The following is a 16019-nucleotide window of genomic DNA, read 5'->3' as shown; positions in this document are numbered from 1 at the left end:
ACTTTTTTTTGAAAAAGAAAAAAAAAAAAGACTTTGAGAATATACGAGCCTCACGGGAGATTTGTACCGGATTAAAGCGCGTGTGATCCCTCCCCTCACGCCGCCAGACTCAAATGTGCGCGCGCGCGCACTCCACCGTGAGCTGGTGTGTGTGTGTGTGCGCGCGCGCGCGCGCATGTTTGCGAGGCATCGCGTGCGAAGAGCTCGCGCTGTCATTCAGAGGAATCCGCCACCTGAAACACAAGGAAGTGAAGGCGACTCAATTGGGTATAAAACATGAAGCACATCTGCCCGCAGCGCTGCTAAGCGCTCCAAAACAACGCTTTACAACTCTGACTGCGATTTTTTTTTTCCAGTATCATCGGCATTATTATTATTATTATCATCATCATCATCCTTTTCTTTTTATTTGTCCGCGCTTACGCACAAGCAGCTGCTGCACTTTCCGTCAGTTTACTAACTCACTCAGCTGTGTTTGCAGTGGATACTGAGTCACTAGCAGCATCTCGGTAAGTGATTTCAGCCTTTTTTACCTTTTTTATGCAGAATGGTTAGAGTTGGCATTCAGAGGAAATAGGTATTTTATTTTAATACCGATACTCTTAGAGTCTTACTCTTATTCCTATTATTCCTTATTTACAGTAAAGAAATGATCATGTTGGTTTTCCCTGCCAGTGACACAGTGTTGATGTCATGATACTGTAAACAGTAACAGCACAATAATTCATATGACACATTTATTTATACACCTCGCTTTTCTCATTCTTTGTTTCTGTTGCCTGTCTTTTCCAGCCGCCTGCAGCCCAGGTTTTTGTGGGTTATTCATTGATATTTGAGCAATAGTGCTGAAGTTACACTATGGAAAAGTTTCAGGTCGATATGTATTTGAGGAAAGTAAAGACGTGTGGCAAGAACCCTGATGATGATGATGAGGATGATTATTATTATTATTATTTCCTGTCTGCTGTTATGTGAAAGCACCTGTTACCTGTCACCCTCACAGAGCTCGGGATCATGATTCCACCGGGGGACTGCATGTATGCTGGCAGAAAAAGAAGGAAGCCCATTCAGAAACAGTAAAGTATCCCTGCTACTTTCGCTGCTTTTATTCTCGATCAGCTCTGCTTCGCAAGTATGTGGGTATTAAAATCTTTTCTTATGTATTTCCAACCAGTATGACCAACATTAAGACATAATTTTGCAGAGAGACGTGGGAGCAGTCATTCATGCAATTACAGCTGAATTTACCCCGATTGTGATTTTCTGTTGTAATATTTTGGTTTAATTTGAATTCACTTGTAACATCTGCAGAAAAAAAGGGATGACGATGGGCATAATGTTGAATTTTTGAGAAATATTGTTTTCAAATAGGCTGATGTTAGTTGTACGTGTCAGAAAATGTGCTTAGAGTGAAGTTTTAGCGAAGAGGTTTGTGCCGCAAAGAAAAGGTTTCAATGGCTGTTGTTAAACTTTTAGAAAACACAGACAAAATAGCAGTCATTCAAGAGATGTAGGTACAGTTGTGTGACATCTGTCCTTATACCTCATTGATTTGAATAGGAACAATAATTTGAATAGGGCAAATAATCGTTTAAGTGTCATGCTCCCAACTCTCACTGGTTGAGTTTACATTAAATCTAAAATGTTATTGTTTATTTCTGAAGGAAGTGCAAGTAATTGTGAAACTATAGGATCATATTATAAAAGCTTTTAATAAATGTTTATTAAAATAAAAGATTTGAAGTGCCTAGTGTAATGTAGTGTAAAGTAACTTTATTTTATCAGATATGTAAATATGAAAATTACTTGCAAGTAAATAATTATTTCATTGGTACACACAAATGTCTCAGAGTTAACTGTAAAGAAAACTAAGCTTATTGTCTGAATAGATGGTGCAGTAACTGAATTGGTGTTGGTTTAGGCAGATTTTTATACTCCAAAAATGAAAAGTATTGAAAAGGCACTATTAACTTCTAGTTTGTTTAATCACCAAGTTTTAGATGTGTTTACTTTTAAAAAGTTTCCCGTCTCAGTGGCACCCTTTCACAGGGACATAAACAAATACAAAGCGAGACAAACATGGACATTGAATGGCTGATACTAAATGAAGCATGTTGTCTGAGTTTAAACTGAAGGCTGAGTTTGAGTGTACCACCGGTTACAGGCACCAGGGTCCTTCCTGCAGAACTAGAAAGGGAGTGTCACCTCTCTGAATTGAGTGAGGTTCCAGGCGGGTTGGACAACACACCTGTTAGGTTTCAGTACAGACATGGTCCATGTGCTTTTCTGTATGATAGCAGCATATCACAGCTGTGTGCTGAGCCTTCTGTCCGTCCTTCACTGGGCACAGCTGTTGTCACAAAACTGTTGCCTCCGCAGTATGTGTGAATCCTCTTTAAGAGGGCCGTCTGTTTTCCTCATCTGTCAAATCTGCCATTGACCATCGATGCATTATATTGGACCTTTGGCCATTAAGAGTTATGCGGCACTCAGACGGTGCTGTCAGCTTTTGTATAATCTAAGCAAATCAACCAAATAAAAATGAACTCTGCCTCCGAATAGGAACATTAACCTGGAACCTGCAGACAACAAAGTGGAAAAAAATTCCGTGTAAGATATACCTTTCAAAAAGTTCTTTCTCTTTATTAGAATTTCTGTGTACTTTAAAAACAAACTTGAGCCGATGAATGGAAACTAACCATCAGTTTTTTCTTTTTTTTTCTCAGTTTAGCAATAATCTACAACATAGTGGAAATATCAGCACGAATACTGTACCTTTTTTACAGCAAATTACTTTTGAGGACTATTTATCATTGCTTGACTCATCCAAAAGATGGCCAAGACTTCCTTAAGCAAGATTATAGCTTTTGCAGGAACAAATATGCGTGTTTGTTTAAAATGTCAGACTCAGTACATAATGGCTAAGTTTTGATCTTGCGTAGAAATTGGAATGGAATTCTATGGTAGTCTTCCTCATATAAGTGCTGGTCATAAGTCAGTGGACCCTTTAATATTACTAGTGCCTCATTATTATTCTTACTATGCAGTTTTATGGCAACGGTAAGTGACATTAATAGGGTTGTAAATTGAGGTATACTTCTTTTCAGCTTTGAGTGACTTTTTTTTTACTGTTTCTGGACTTGAAGTAGCCTTTTTAGGGTTTGCTAAAGCTTTACCGTTGCTTCCTTAGGAAGCCAGCAGTGGTGAGCGAGAAGTCCAACCCGTCTAAGCGTCACCGTGACCGGTTAAACGCAGAGCTGGACCGCCTGGCCAGCCTGCTGCCCTTCTCTCCCGACGTCATCTCGAAGCTGGACAAACTGTCTGTTCTGCGGCTCAGTGTCAGTTACCTAAGGGTCAAGAGCTTCTTCCAAGGTAAGGCTGTCCCTCAAACTCTGGCACACTGTTAAGTTCACTTTCGAGAAACCTGCCATAATGGGAACTTTAAGCAAAAAGCAAATGATTTGAAAGTCTTACATCAGCCATTGTAAAGGCTGGTCCTTGAATTCGACCCTTGAAGGTTCGAGATGCAGCAAATGCTGGCAGAGTTTCTGGACCACAGAGGAAAATTGTTTATTCATTTGGCTGACGCCTTTTTATTGCTGAAATTTAGTGGGTGATGGCAAGAGTTACACAACACCCTCTCCAGGACATTCTTCTATCTGTCTGTAAATATAAATATCTCTGCATCCCCCAAATAACTGTGGTTGGGTAATATGTGTTATGAAAGTACTTACCTCCAAAAAATTCAATTAGTCTTCATGAGTATGAGTGATGGAAGATCTACAACTCACTTCCTCTGGAATCGTTTCAGATCGTCTGAGTTCATACTTTGTTGTGTATCGACTCTCTAATGACATCCCAAATTCAATCCAGAAGAAGCATTGATTGTTATTGTTCTCTGTAGACGTAGAGATGGAAAACAATGATGTCATGTCATTTCTAACCTTGGCTGCCCGCAAGACTTGAAAGAAAACAGTAGTACGATTTTAAAGAAATTTAACGCAGTTTAAATTAAACAGAAGAATTTAAAACAGTCTTGTCACGTATATGATTAAGGATAAACACAGACGGAGCTGTTGGGTGGTGATGTAATAATCCTGTGATTGTAGCGTCAGTTATTCTCAAAACTTTTCATAGCAAGAATATGCCTAGCTTTTGTCGGGCATTTATGTGTCGGGAAATGTTTCACTAATGTACCATGTGATGAGTAGTATTTAGAGATTCTGATAGACCTTGTATCTCAACAGAAACCACATATATGATGGTTTGTTTAATTGGCTTAAAATTTTCTGAAGAGTGAATTGCTCTCGCTGTCCCAACCAGACTGCTCTCCAGCTACATTGTCCCAAAGCACCCTTCGTCCCAAGAGTCTTTTGTGAGGATCTGGCATGTAGCTTTTAATTCAGCTTACAAGTTTAAGTTCTGAATGGTGTGGAAAACCAAATCATGATGTGTGACTCTTCAAAGACCCCATGCCCTGTTAATGGCATCGTGTCTGCAAAGGGCCCTCGTAAATGTTTGTTTTAATTTCAAAGCGCCAGAAACTGTACTTCTGTTACCAATTTAAGTTCTGCCCATCAGAGAGTAAGTGCTGGGTGAAAACAGCCTTTTTCTATTGACTAGAAATATACAGTACAAGGAAACTGCAGCCAACACACACTGTAATGGCTGTTTTCAAAACTTCACTCAATTAAGTTTTGTGCTGCATCCAGGAAGTGTTTTTAATGATGTTCATTCATTTTTCATGTAAATGTCAGAACAGATTTCATTGTGATCTCCAGGACATTCTGAAGTTTTGCAAACAACATCGGCCACCGTTGAGCAGTGTCCTGGAAAAACTCTATAACCCACATTTTTCAAGTTTTTTTTTCTTAATTTGATTTAGACATCACAGGCAATTAGAGCAAATATCTTGACAGAATTAACACATAGCAATTATCTTACTATTCCGCTACTGGCTTGTAGCAGGCAGTCCTTCACAAAGACAGCCTCAGTGTCTGTCCTCATCCTGTGGATCCCGCAGGATTTTTTCCAAGACACCCTTTGAGTGATTTGTTAGTGTGCTCCGCATCCCATGTGGCATATATGCACCTTGGACTGAACAGTTGAGGTTCAGCAGTGGTACTAATGGGGTTAAACACAAATATTGGGGAAAACACCAATGAACACTGGAGAGATACACCACCTTTGTTATGCCTATGCATAGCTGATTAAATAGGATCCAGAGTAGTTTTTGTATGCTACATAGTTAGATAATAATTCCTGCTCTTAACGTTTCCCTCTAAAGCTCCCATGTGTATTTAAGTAATATAAAAACATACCAATATATTTTGCTAGCATTAATCATCTATGCATTTAGTATGTCTGGCTCGGTTTCATTTAATCGCTGTGTCATTCCCCATCTTCTGTGTGTTAAATTATTTATAGGTCAGTTGTGAGAAAGATCTGAAAATATTTTGCAGCAAGCAGCTCCATAGCACTGATGTCAAAACAGGCTAGTCTCATAGCTTCACATGGCTCAAGCTTGGCCAACGGTCACTTTTAACATCTTGTTTTCGTTACCATTATTTCCTGAACATTCCATTTTCTGGCAAATATAAAGGCCAGTGTATGTTATGAGGCTGCACACAATTTTTTTTTTATTATTATTTTGGAAGAATACAGTTGGCATCTGTATTTTCCCATACAGCAGTTCTAGTTAGGTCAATGTCAGCATTAATGTTAATGTCATCGTTAATGTTTATTCAGCCATTACTCTGGTATTGTACTGCTCATTTGTGTTTCTTCTAATGTTTAATAAAAAAAATAATAATAATAAAAAAGTAATTGATGTGGGTATCGGGATTTGTCAATCCTGTGTCTTATGCACCTACTTGAATGATGAACCTCAGTGCAGCAAGTGGTAGGGAACAAACTAGGTTTGCTTGAGACTTTCATGTCTGTAGCTATGTCTCCTCTCAATGTAATGCATAACTTGTACTTTTGCTGAGATGTACGTCACTTTGGACAAAAGTGTTTGCTACATGAATTAATGTAAATGTAAGTGGAAATGTAAGTTCTTCTAGAATGTGACAGAAAGTGTAAGACCATGGGCTAGGCCTTCATTTGAAGTGGGGACACAAGTGATTGCTGGAAATGCTCTTGTCCAGTTGGAGTAGCACCTGTGTATGTCCACGGAAGACAGACAAATTTTGCGATAGGCCCGGGGTGAGAGATGCTGAATGAAAGTGACCGATGCCGAACCCGTCCATGTCTCCTGCACTATTTCCAACCCCAACCCCCAAATATATGTCCTCCAGCAGATTCTGCAGCAAACTGAAGCACAGATCTTGCTGGGACAAAACAATCTCCATGCCCTTACAAAAAGCCCTCTGCCCCAATGGGAATGTAGCATTCTGGGCCAGTAGCTATTCTTCTGAGGCTTGCGTGAGAGCTGCACAGATGGCAGGCATCGGAGCAGAGTGACGACAGAGGTCTCGCCGATGCCTCACGCAGTTCCAGGTGATTACGAGGTCGTTAAAAGTATCAGTTACACTCTGGGGCATGAAGGTTTTCATTGCTGGAAGGGACCTCCTGGGTGTGACATTTTACACATATATACATATGTACACAGACATACTGTATATATACACACACACACACACACACACATACACAGAGACAAGGGTCATAAATTAAAAAAAATGTCCAATTATGTTTTGTTTTCTTATAAATGTAAACATAGACTTACTCTTGCGTGTAGGTGGCTGTGTACCTAGATTATTGGTGGCGATGATGTTTTTAATAGCATGCACCACAAGGCAGTGTTTAAACAGTTTGCTCCACTGAGGAGCATTTTCACAACCTTTGAAAAGCCAGCACAAGATGATGACTTCAGAATTATTTTCTTAAGTGGTTCCCCCGTTTTGGATGATCCCAAAGATGTGTAATGAAAACACTAAGGTAGAGCCTGGGAGTATAACTGTACTTATTGCACAGACCCTGTCCTGCTGACTGTTCTAAAAGCTGCACTGCACTGCTCCAAAACCGCTAGAGGGGCAGCATGAGAGACCGGTGTGTCAGCAGAGGGATGGTGAAAAAGGGGAAATGTGTCAGGACGCATTGGAGGAGAAAATAACCAAGCAAAACACATAAACAGCACAAACACATAGCAACAGGAAAGAGGACAGCACAGACTAGAAATTTGCTCATTGCAGTTCCTCCACAGTTGAGGTCAAGTGGACAGGCTATTTTCAGGTAGATCTCGTTGTGCACTTTTTTATGGGGAGGGGGAAAAGGTGGGGTGTCTGGTATGGATTATGTAATGTCCATGGTGTTTAACAGTCACCCCAAGCAGTTTATACAGATCGCATAGCCTGGATGGTGGGTGTTGGTCAGAAGAAGGCTCTACACTAGAACAATACTACAGTCTTACAATGTAAGAAGGAGAAAGGTTATTTTTGTTATACATCACATATAGAATCATGAGAGGAGCTTGGCATGTAAAACGATCTCAGTTTTAGATTTCAAGGATGGTAAATAAACCACCGGGTGTTAGTCACGTGTCTTATGGTATGATGTCACCATGTGCTGCATGTCTGTCAGCGTGCTTTTAAATTACCACCACTGATTCATACGTTGCCAGGCTACATAAAAGCGCAGAGGTCACTGATTGTTCCATTCCATGCTTCTCTAACCCTAAGAGATCAGAAGGTCCCATTAACGTTTAATCACTAGGTAGAGTGTGGCCAGGTAATGGCGGACAGGTAGACTGTTGACTGTTACCCTTGTGAGGCTGTGTAAACTACGCTATACAACCACCATCCTGCACCATGCATCCATCATGACTCCTAACATCTGCTGAAGTGTAGTGTCATCAGGGAGGATTGTACTGTGCGCTACAGAATCCAGGGGTGACATATGCAGGCTCCAGGAACCTTTAATGAAAGCATCAACTAATGATGATAATAATAATAATAATAATAACAGGAAGGCACAGTGGCATAGCTTGTTGGCATAGTTTCCTGCCACAATCCAAAGTTTTTTCATTTCAGTTGTAAACGCAAAATATACTATATGCTTCTAGAATTGGCTACAGACCACTGTGACCCTGCAGAGGACAAGCAGCTGATGAAAATGAAAATATTATATTGTAGAAGAGTTGAAAGTCTTTCCTGTAGATGGATGTAATGTTATTAATATTATGATGATGTTACTGTTAAAGCCTATTATTGTCTCCAGTAATGTGTATACAGATGCTGTGAGTTGTGACTTTTTTAACTTTGAATTCTGGAAGCAGAGACCTTGTATGGCAGGTAGGAACTGTACTATGCCTGAAGAAGAAATGTGTGTGAAACAGTGGCCTCCCTAAGTGGTAGCCAGTTCAAATGTCCCAGGGGTGTGAGCAGGAACAAAGTTCTGCACCTGCACTTCCACATGTAGCCTCACTATACATGGGGGGCTCTCTAGTGCTTTTTTAATGGCTGCTACGGTGCAACTTCCACACCTGATCATAATCATACCTGCATTTTCTCTTCTTCTGTATCAAAGCCAACATTTCAGTTGAGCTCTGGGTTGTTTCCAGCAGATGTGTAATTGTGTTGTCATGTTTATCTGCCCGTCACAGTAAGCATCTTAATTAGTCACCCCTTTAAATATTTATTTTGGAGGATTGAATACCTTTCCTCCTTTGTGTTTTTTCCTATATTTATTTCAGCTGCTGTGAGCGGTTTGTTCTTGGAAAGCCCAGTGGCCTCTGAAACCCAGCACTGTGCTTTGTTACCCTTAAGTCCATGCTAGCTTCACTAAAACCCAACTAATTAGGAGGCCTATCATGGAACTATAGGAATCATGGTATTATTATCATATTTATTCATTTAGCTGATGTTTTTCAACTGAAAATGTTAAGCTACTTACACTTATGTATCCATTTATGCAGCTGGGTAATTTTACTGGGCTAATTTTAGTGTAAGTACCTTGGTCAAGGGTAGAATTGCTGGAGAAAGGATTTGAACCTATGACATTTGGGTGCAAAGGGAGCAGCTCTAATCACTATGCTATCAGTTATTATTATTAGCTATATATACAGACATATAAAAAGACAGACTATATTATTATTGAATTATGATGTTTGTTGATGCCATCGACATCATATGCCTGACCCATAGCAACAACCCGTGTGGTTTTCATGGCGAGGGGGAAACAGAAGGGGGTTGCCAGTGCTGTCTTCTGTATGTTGGGGAGGCACTCACAGGGAGAAACAAGGAACCCCATACCCGCCAAACAGTGAGGTACTGGTCAAACCTGCTGCGCTACCATACCCCCCTAGTTATGATGTTTACCACATATTATTAGTATTATTATTTTTATTATTATTTGTTTGCCTTTATCACAGTGGTGTATTTTCAGCAAATTGTAACCCTTAATGATGACCCACTTTGAGCTGGTGTTGAACTGCCAACATTGCCCCCTCTGTCCCAGTAAATGATATTAAAGAAGGCTTTGTGCAAACCTGCTTGTTCCCACTCAGCTCTAGTTTTGTCCACTAACGTACCTTCAAGTTTCCCGATACAGACAAGACGCCAGACTAGAGCAGTCAGTGCCCGTAAAGCACTCATTGTCCCAGCTGTGGGCCCCACCCTCTGCGTCAGCATTACAGAAATATTACACCAATAGTACAGCAGTGCTGCTACAGTTGTGGCTCCCAGTTGCTTGTAGAATGCAGCCTTGGGGCAAGTTGTAAGTGATAGTTGCTTTTATTAAAATATGTTCTTTGAAATTCAATTTTGTATTAATTATTTTTGAAAGACTTTGTTTCATTATATGAACAACAGACAAACAACAGATAACTGTAAAGCTCTCTTGTCTTGTTTTTGGCTTCATACACTTGGGCTTCTTGTATCACTGGTTTGTTGTCTCAGTATAGCGTAACCTCAATTTGCACGGATAAATGCTTTAGTTTCATTAGTTTTTTATAAGTTATTCAAGTTTCTGTTGAAAGAAATTAAAAAAATTTTCAGTAGCACATATAAAATGCATAGCTTCTCAGGATCTATTATATGTAAATACTCCATGTGTCCTGGTCATTATCACGGTGGTCCAGAGCGTATCCTGTAATTGCTGGGTTCAAGGCTGGGGTAGTACGCCCTGGACAGGATAGGAGTGTATTCTGTGGTAGCCAGCCCTCCTACATAGACCAGTTCATTTAGAGTGTCCAGTGCACCTTGAACCACTTGCCATTTGGAGGAAACCTGCACAGATGCAGAGAGCACATCGAGACTCCACACAGACTGAAGTGGATTCAAACATATGCCCAATCAGATCAGATTTTGTGAGGGGACTGCGCTACTCACTGTACCACCATACAGTCCTTTTATATGTGTGTGTGTATATAAATGCTCATATGGGTGTGTGTGAAATTAATTCAGGTGAATTGTATGCACAAATGCAAAATACACTGTATACTGGGTACATATTTGTAACACTTGTGGTGTAGTTGCAGTTTTTAAGTATCAGGCTACTTTTGGGTTAAAGCTGCTACTTGACAGTTTATCTGTCTCTAGTATGAGCTCCTGCTTGCTGTCTTTGGATGATTATCACTTGACATATTGCTCAGGGTGTGTCTCTCCAAATAACTGTCAAAATGATACGACTTCACCAAAGGCAAAGCCCTGCTGCTGTGACTCTTGAATCCATTTGTCGCTTTGACTTAAAGTAGTGTATTTACAAAATTTTCCTCTTGCAGTTTTACACGTTTGCATAAAACTTTTGGTTTATAGTATATGTTGCATATTTTGAGTTAATGTGTTTCCAAAGATATGCATAGAAAGGCAATTACATCTGACACTTCTTCATTAGAGGCATACTTCTTTTAACAATGTATTCACAAACTGCATTAGTTTGTTTGGCAGAAAAAATTTCTCCAGATGACCTGTTTACTTCATAGTAAATACATTATAAGTAGATTGTAACTATAAGATTTTATAATCCTTCTACTGTATGTGTGTGGCTACTGTGTGAAGGACTGGTGTCCTGTCCAGAATGTACTCCTCTTGGCCTGTGATTCTGGGATAGGCTCCGGACCTCTGTGATTGTGACCAGGACAAGTGGTTAACGAAAGTTTTTTTACAGCTGAATATTTACTAGAAAAGGGGGGCGCGGTGGTGCAGTGGGTTGGACCATAGTCCTGCTCTCCGGTGGGTCTGGGGTTCGAGTCCCGCTTGGGGTGCCTTGCGACGGACTGGCGTCCCGTCCTGGGTGTGTCCCCTCCCCCTCCGGCCTTACGCCCTGTGTTGCCGGGTAGGCTCCGGTTCCCCCGCGACCCCGTATGGGACAAGCGGTTCTGAAAATGTGTGTGTGTGTGCGTATTTACTAGAATTTTTCAAAATAACCTTTTTCCTTAAAAGTACAAACTACCCTGGTCTTTGACTTTGCAACCTTTTTGCCTGCAAGCCCTTTTCCTTAAGCACTAACTATAGTTAGACAATTAGATTATGAAAATAGTATATGAAATATTAAAAATGATAGAAATTAAAGAAAATTTACCCTCAAGCATAGTCTAGAAGTAACAATCAGATAACTGTAAAGCTCTCTTGGCCACCTACCAAGTTGTATCCCTTCATGAGTGTGCGTCTCGGTCATGGATAATGAAACTACATTTCTCTGAGCCTGACTTTCTCTATCAGACCACACGATCCTATGCTTGTTTGTACAGATGTTTCCTTTTTTCCTCTAGTGATGTCTCTGTGGCATTTTCAGCTGAGAAGATGAGTTTACTGATTGTATGGACTGTGTGTTGCCACCTCTCCTGTAGCCCCCCGCCCAAAACACACACTCCTCATAAGGCGTTTCATGCAGCTGGTTGCCGGTAGGGTGGTGCGCTCACCGAGCTTTCTGTGGAGCTGGCAGCCAACCGCACTCGTCTTGCATCTGAGCCACAGAGGGCAAGAGGGCCGAGACTTCAAAGTCCTGCTTGGGAAATGCTCACGGAGCACTTTAACAGCCTTGTCCACGCTCGCTGCCATGTTTTAATCAAATTCAACTGGGGCAGGTTTTCTCAAGCATGTTGATCTGGAAGTGTTTATCAATGAAGCGCTCGCCTTTCGCCCTATCCGCTTTCATTCCTTTGAAGACCAGCGTCACGCTGAAAGGTCTGAGAGGAGTTGTGAAACTTTATCTGAAAAGAGTACATTAACATATGTCTCCTAACCACCCTTAGTTTTTTAAATCACCGTCTGGTGGACCCACCTGTATTATCCTAAAAATTGCTAAGTGAGCTTATTTCAAGCTTAATATAATGGATCTGCTTTCTCTCATAATTAACATTCTATTAAGTTCAGCAGGACCTCGTGGTACATTCTCTCCATTATGTAATTTTTCAAATGTGGAGACTATGAAGATCTGTGGAAGAAAGGTTCTCTGTTTAATTGTGATATGTTTAGTCTGGCCTAAGTGGGCCGCTGTGTCTCTATCCCCCCATTCCCAGCCCCTCATGACACCACATCTGTCAGTCATGCAAACTGAAGAGAGACTATGTGAAAATAAAGCACATCTTTGGCCATGGAGTCACAGGTTGAAGGAGTCAGACATCGTGTGTAAAACCTCAAGGCCACCTCAAGCTATGTCGCATGTAGACATGTTACTGAGGGCTTCATGTAGGAGGGTGCAAGTGGGGTCCACTGTAAATCAAAATGCTTCCAAGGTAGCTGTGTGTCCCTCTACACTTTTTGGGTTCACCCTGTCCCTTCTTGAGTGCTTGTTTTGTTAGAACCCTCTGCAGGTGACATACTGCTCCCTACTGTGGAAATACACACACACACACACACACACAGTTTCTGAACCGCTTGTCCCATACAGGGTCACGGGGAGCTGGAGCCTAATCCAGCAACACAGGGTGTAGGGCTGAAGGGGGGAGGGGACACACCCAGGACAGGACGCCAGTCCGTTGCAAGGCACCCCAAGCAGGACTTGAACCCCAGACCCATCGGAGAGCAGGACCCAGTCCAACCCACTGCACCACCGTGCCCCCAACTGTGGAAATACAGTTGGGTTATTCTTGTGGATGAGCAGTCATCTCTGGCATCAGGTCCTTTTAATTTCAGTCAATTGAATGCCACATAGGAGGTGCGGTGGCGCAGTGGGTTGGACTGCAGTCCTGCTCTCCGGTGGTTCTGGGGTTCGAGTCCCGCTTGGGGTGCCTTGCGGCGGACTGGCGTCCCGTCCTGGGTGTGTCCCCTTCCCTCTCCGGCCTTACGCCCTGTGTTGCCGGGTAGGCTCCGGTTCCCCGTGACCCCGTAAGGGACAAGCGGTTCTGAAAGTGTGTGTGTGTGAATGCCACATTTAAGGTGATTTAAGGTGAATCTTATCAGAGTGCACTTCATGGCAGGGCCATGCTGCACTGTCAAAAAAGGAAAAAAAAACTTAATATTTAGTGGCATATGTGGGCTTTTCCTCCAGTGTTCAAGCAAGCCTGTGTATGACTCTTTTGAGTACCACTCTTAATATTTTTTTAGTTCTCCAGTACTTGACTAGTTGTACCCTTAGTTATACCCCTAATCTGAGGGAGTACTTTTAAAAGATGCAACTGATGTTACAGAAGTTTAACACAGAACAGTATTGGAATTTAAGATTTTAAATATTTATTTTTCAGTGATGCAGCAGGTAGCACTGCCACCTCAGCACCTAGGCTGTTTGAGCTCAGTCTGTGTGGAGTTTGCGTGTTCTCCCTGTATTTGTGTGGATTTTCTTTGGGTGCTCCGGTTTCCACCCACACATCCAAAGACAAGCAGTTAAGCTGAACTGGATCCTCTCCTTTTCCCATAGTGAGTGCTTATGTGTGTGACTGTGTGTGTGGCTACCCTGCAGTGGAGTGGAACCGTGTCCAGGGTAAAACACCCAGCCTTGCGTGTTGTGATTCTAAGGTAGGCTTCAGGTAACCACAACCCTGAGTAGGACAAGCGGATACTGAAAGTGAGCAAGCAGGGTCATTTTTCTTTGTTTCTCAGCTGAAACCATTTTTGAAAACATTCTCCTGGGAATATTTTCTATTTTTTGCAGCTTTTGTAAAATTTTTCCAAGCACTAACTGGTGCCATTGCAGCAAAGTTTTCACCAGTGTCACAGACACTTTCTTTTTATAACAAAGCATCCACTGAGAGTGTATTTGTCCAGAGGGGTTATTATGGAAAGGAATGCGCTTCCTGAGAGAGTAATGGGAGGACTGTACACCTCCTTTACATGCACAAAAACATTACGTACACCACAAATGTGTGAGTAAGAAAACAAATACAATGGTGTCTCAACATAACCCCAGGGCAAGTGTAAAGCTTCTTTCACCATCAGCTTTTTCTCCAGCCCTGCTCAGCCCTTAGTGCTCCTGTAGTACTGACGTGCTTTTCGTAGCATTTTCAGGTGAGAAATACTGGATTCAGTGGAGCGTTTTGTAGAAGCTGACATCTTTTTATTTTTTTCATAGATGTCTTACAGCCGTATTTTCGTCTTAAGAGTCTTAATTTCTTCCCTACTTGCTCTTTCCTTTGTTTTCTTGGTCCCCAGTTGGCCAATGGAATTGGTCCTGGTCTGAGGGCCTGTTTGTGCGGACACAGAGTCTGGGGCGAGGGGTCGCGGCGTGCTTAAGTGAGGAAGTGGGTTTGGTAATAAGTGTCTGCTCCTGCTATAAATAAGGCCTTTCAATGGGGAAGAGTGTGGCAACAGGAACTCTGGCCCCTCTCGATCACGTCAGTAAGATGTCATGCTCCGGCCACTTCCGTTTCATAACCCCCTGGACCTTTGCTGAGCAAAACTCATTCCATATTCTTACCACATTCATCATGACTGTGCATATTTTCCTCACTCTCAAAATTTACCAGTTTAACAATTCACTTGGGTAATCAGTAGCGTGATGCAAGGTGTTACAGAGGAGAGTGGAGTCAGAGAAGTCAAAGCAACTAGTGCAAGTAACATAAAACAAGTGAAATTTCAATTATAACAATTTAACTGATAATTGTATCCAGAGCCATTTCATTTGATATGGTGGCAAAATGCACCGTATATCACTAAATATCAAGTGCATCCTCACAGAGAATGTGTGCATTGACAGTGATGCAACAGATTCACTGTGATTCCCTTTGGCTGCACTTGTGGCTTTGTAGAGGCAAATTATTTAGATAGACATAATTCCTAAAAACTTTTTTAATCCAGAAGTAAATTGCACAAGGGGGGCGCAGTGGCACAACAGGTTTGGCCGGGCCCTGCTCTCTGGTGGGTCTGGGTTCCAGTCCCGCTTGGGGTGCCTTGTAACGGACTGGCATCCTGTCCTGGGTGTGCCCCCTCCACCTCCAGCCTTGTGCCCTGTGTTGCTGGGTTAGGCTCTGGCTCGTTGCGACCCCACTTGGAACAAGCGACTTCAACCAGTGTGTGTGTGTGTGTGTGTGTGTGTGTGTGTGTGTGTGTGTGTGTGTGTGTGTGTTTGTGTGTGTGTGTAAATTTCACAGATTTAACTATATAGATTATGGAACGTTAATGCTTAGCACCCTTCTATCCTTGAAATAACTGTGAACTGAGCAGAAAAAGTATTTATTAGAAGGAATCATATTTTGTGCATAGTTATGCAACATGGAGTCCATTAAATTCTACATACTGAGTTACTCACATTGAGTCAGGAGGAGGGAGAAAGAATTGATGTAAACATAAAATTGCTGCTGGAAGACTCCCTGAATGGAGACCTGTCACCCTCTGTAACTGATGCACTAGAACAGGTAGAACTTCAGTGGGGTTTTTCTCTTAGGACATGTAAGTAGGAGGGGGTGCGGTGGCGCAGTGGGTTGGACCGCAGTCCTGCTGTCCGGTGGGTCTGGGGTTCGAGTCCCGCTTGGGGTGCCTTGCGACGGACTGGCGTCCCGTCCTGGGTGTGTCCCCTCCCCCTCCGGCCTTACGCCCTGTGTTGCTGGGTAGGCTCCGGTTCCCCCGTGACCCCGTATGGGACAAGCGGCTCTGAAAATGTGTGTGTGTGTGTGTGTGACATGTAAGTAGGCATGCCAACTG

General features: G+C 42.1%; 1 protein-coding gene across 1 annotated transcript in view; it reads left to right on the top strand.

Moving 5' to 3' along the window:
- The first annotated feature begins 234 nt into the window (after positions 1-234).
- The window catches only part of LOC108935419 (aryl hydrocarbon receptor repressor-like), a 67756-nt gene continuing 51971 nt past the window's right edge, over positions 235-16019 (top strand). The window contains exons 1-3 of the mRNA XM_018753997.2: positions 235-509; positions 1004-1076; positions 3191-3372. Coding sequence (XP_018609513.1) covers positions 1015-1076; positions 3191-3372 — 244 coding nt within the window. The 5' untranslated portion in view covers positions 235-509; positions 1004-1014. The remainder of the gene's footprint in view (positions 510-1003; positions 1077-3190; positions 3373-16019) is intronic.

This window comes from Scleropages formosus, chromosome 9 (genome assembly GCF_900964775.1).
Source record: "Scleropages formosus chromosome 9, fSclFor1.1, whole genome shotgun sequence".
Taxonomy (NCBI): Eukaryota; Metazoa; Chordata; class Actinopteri; order Osteoglossiformes; family Osteoglossidae; genus Scleropages; species Scleropages formosus.
This window is presented reverse-complemented; position numbering and strand designations above follow the sequence as displayed.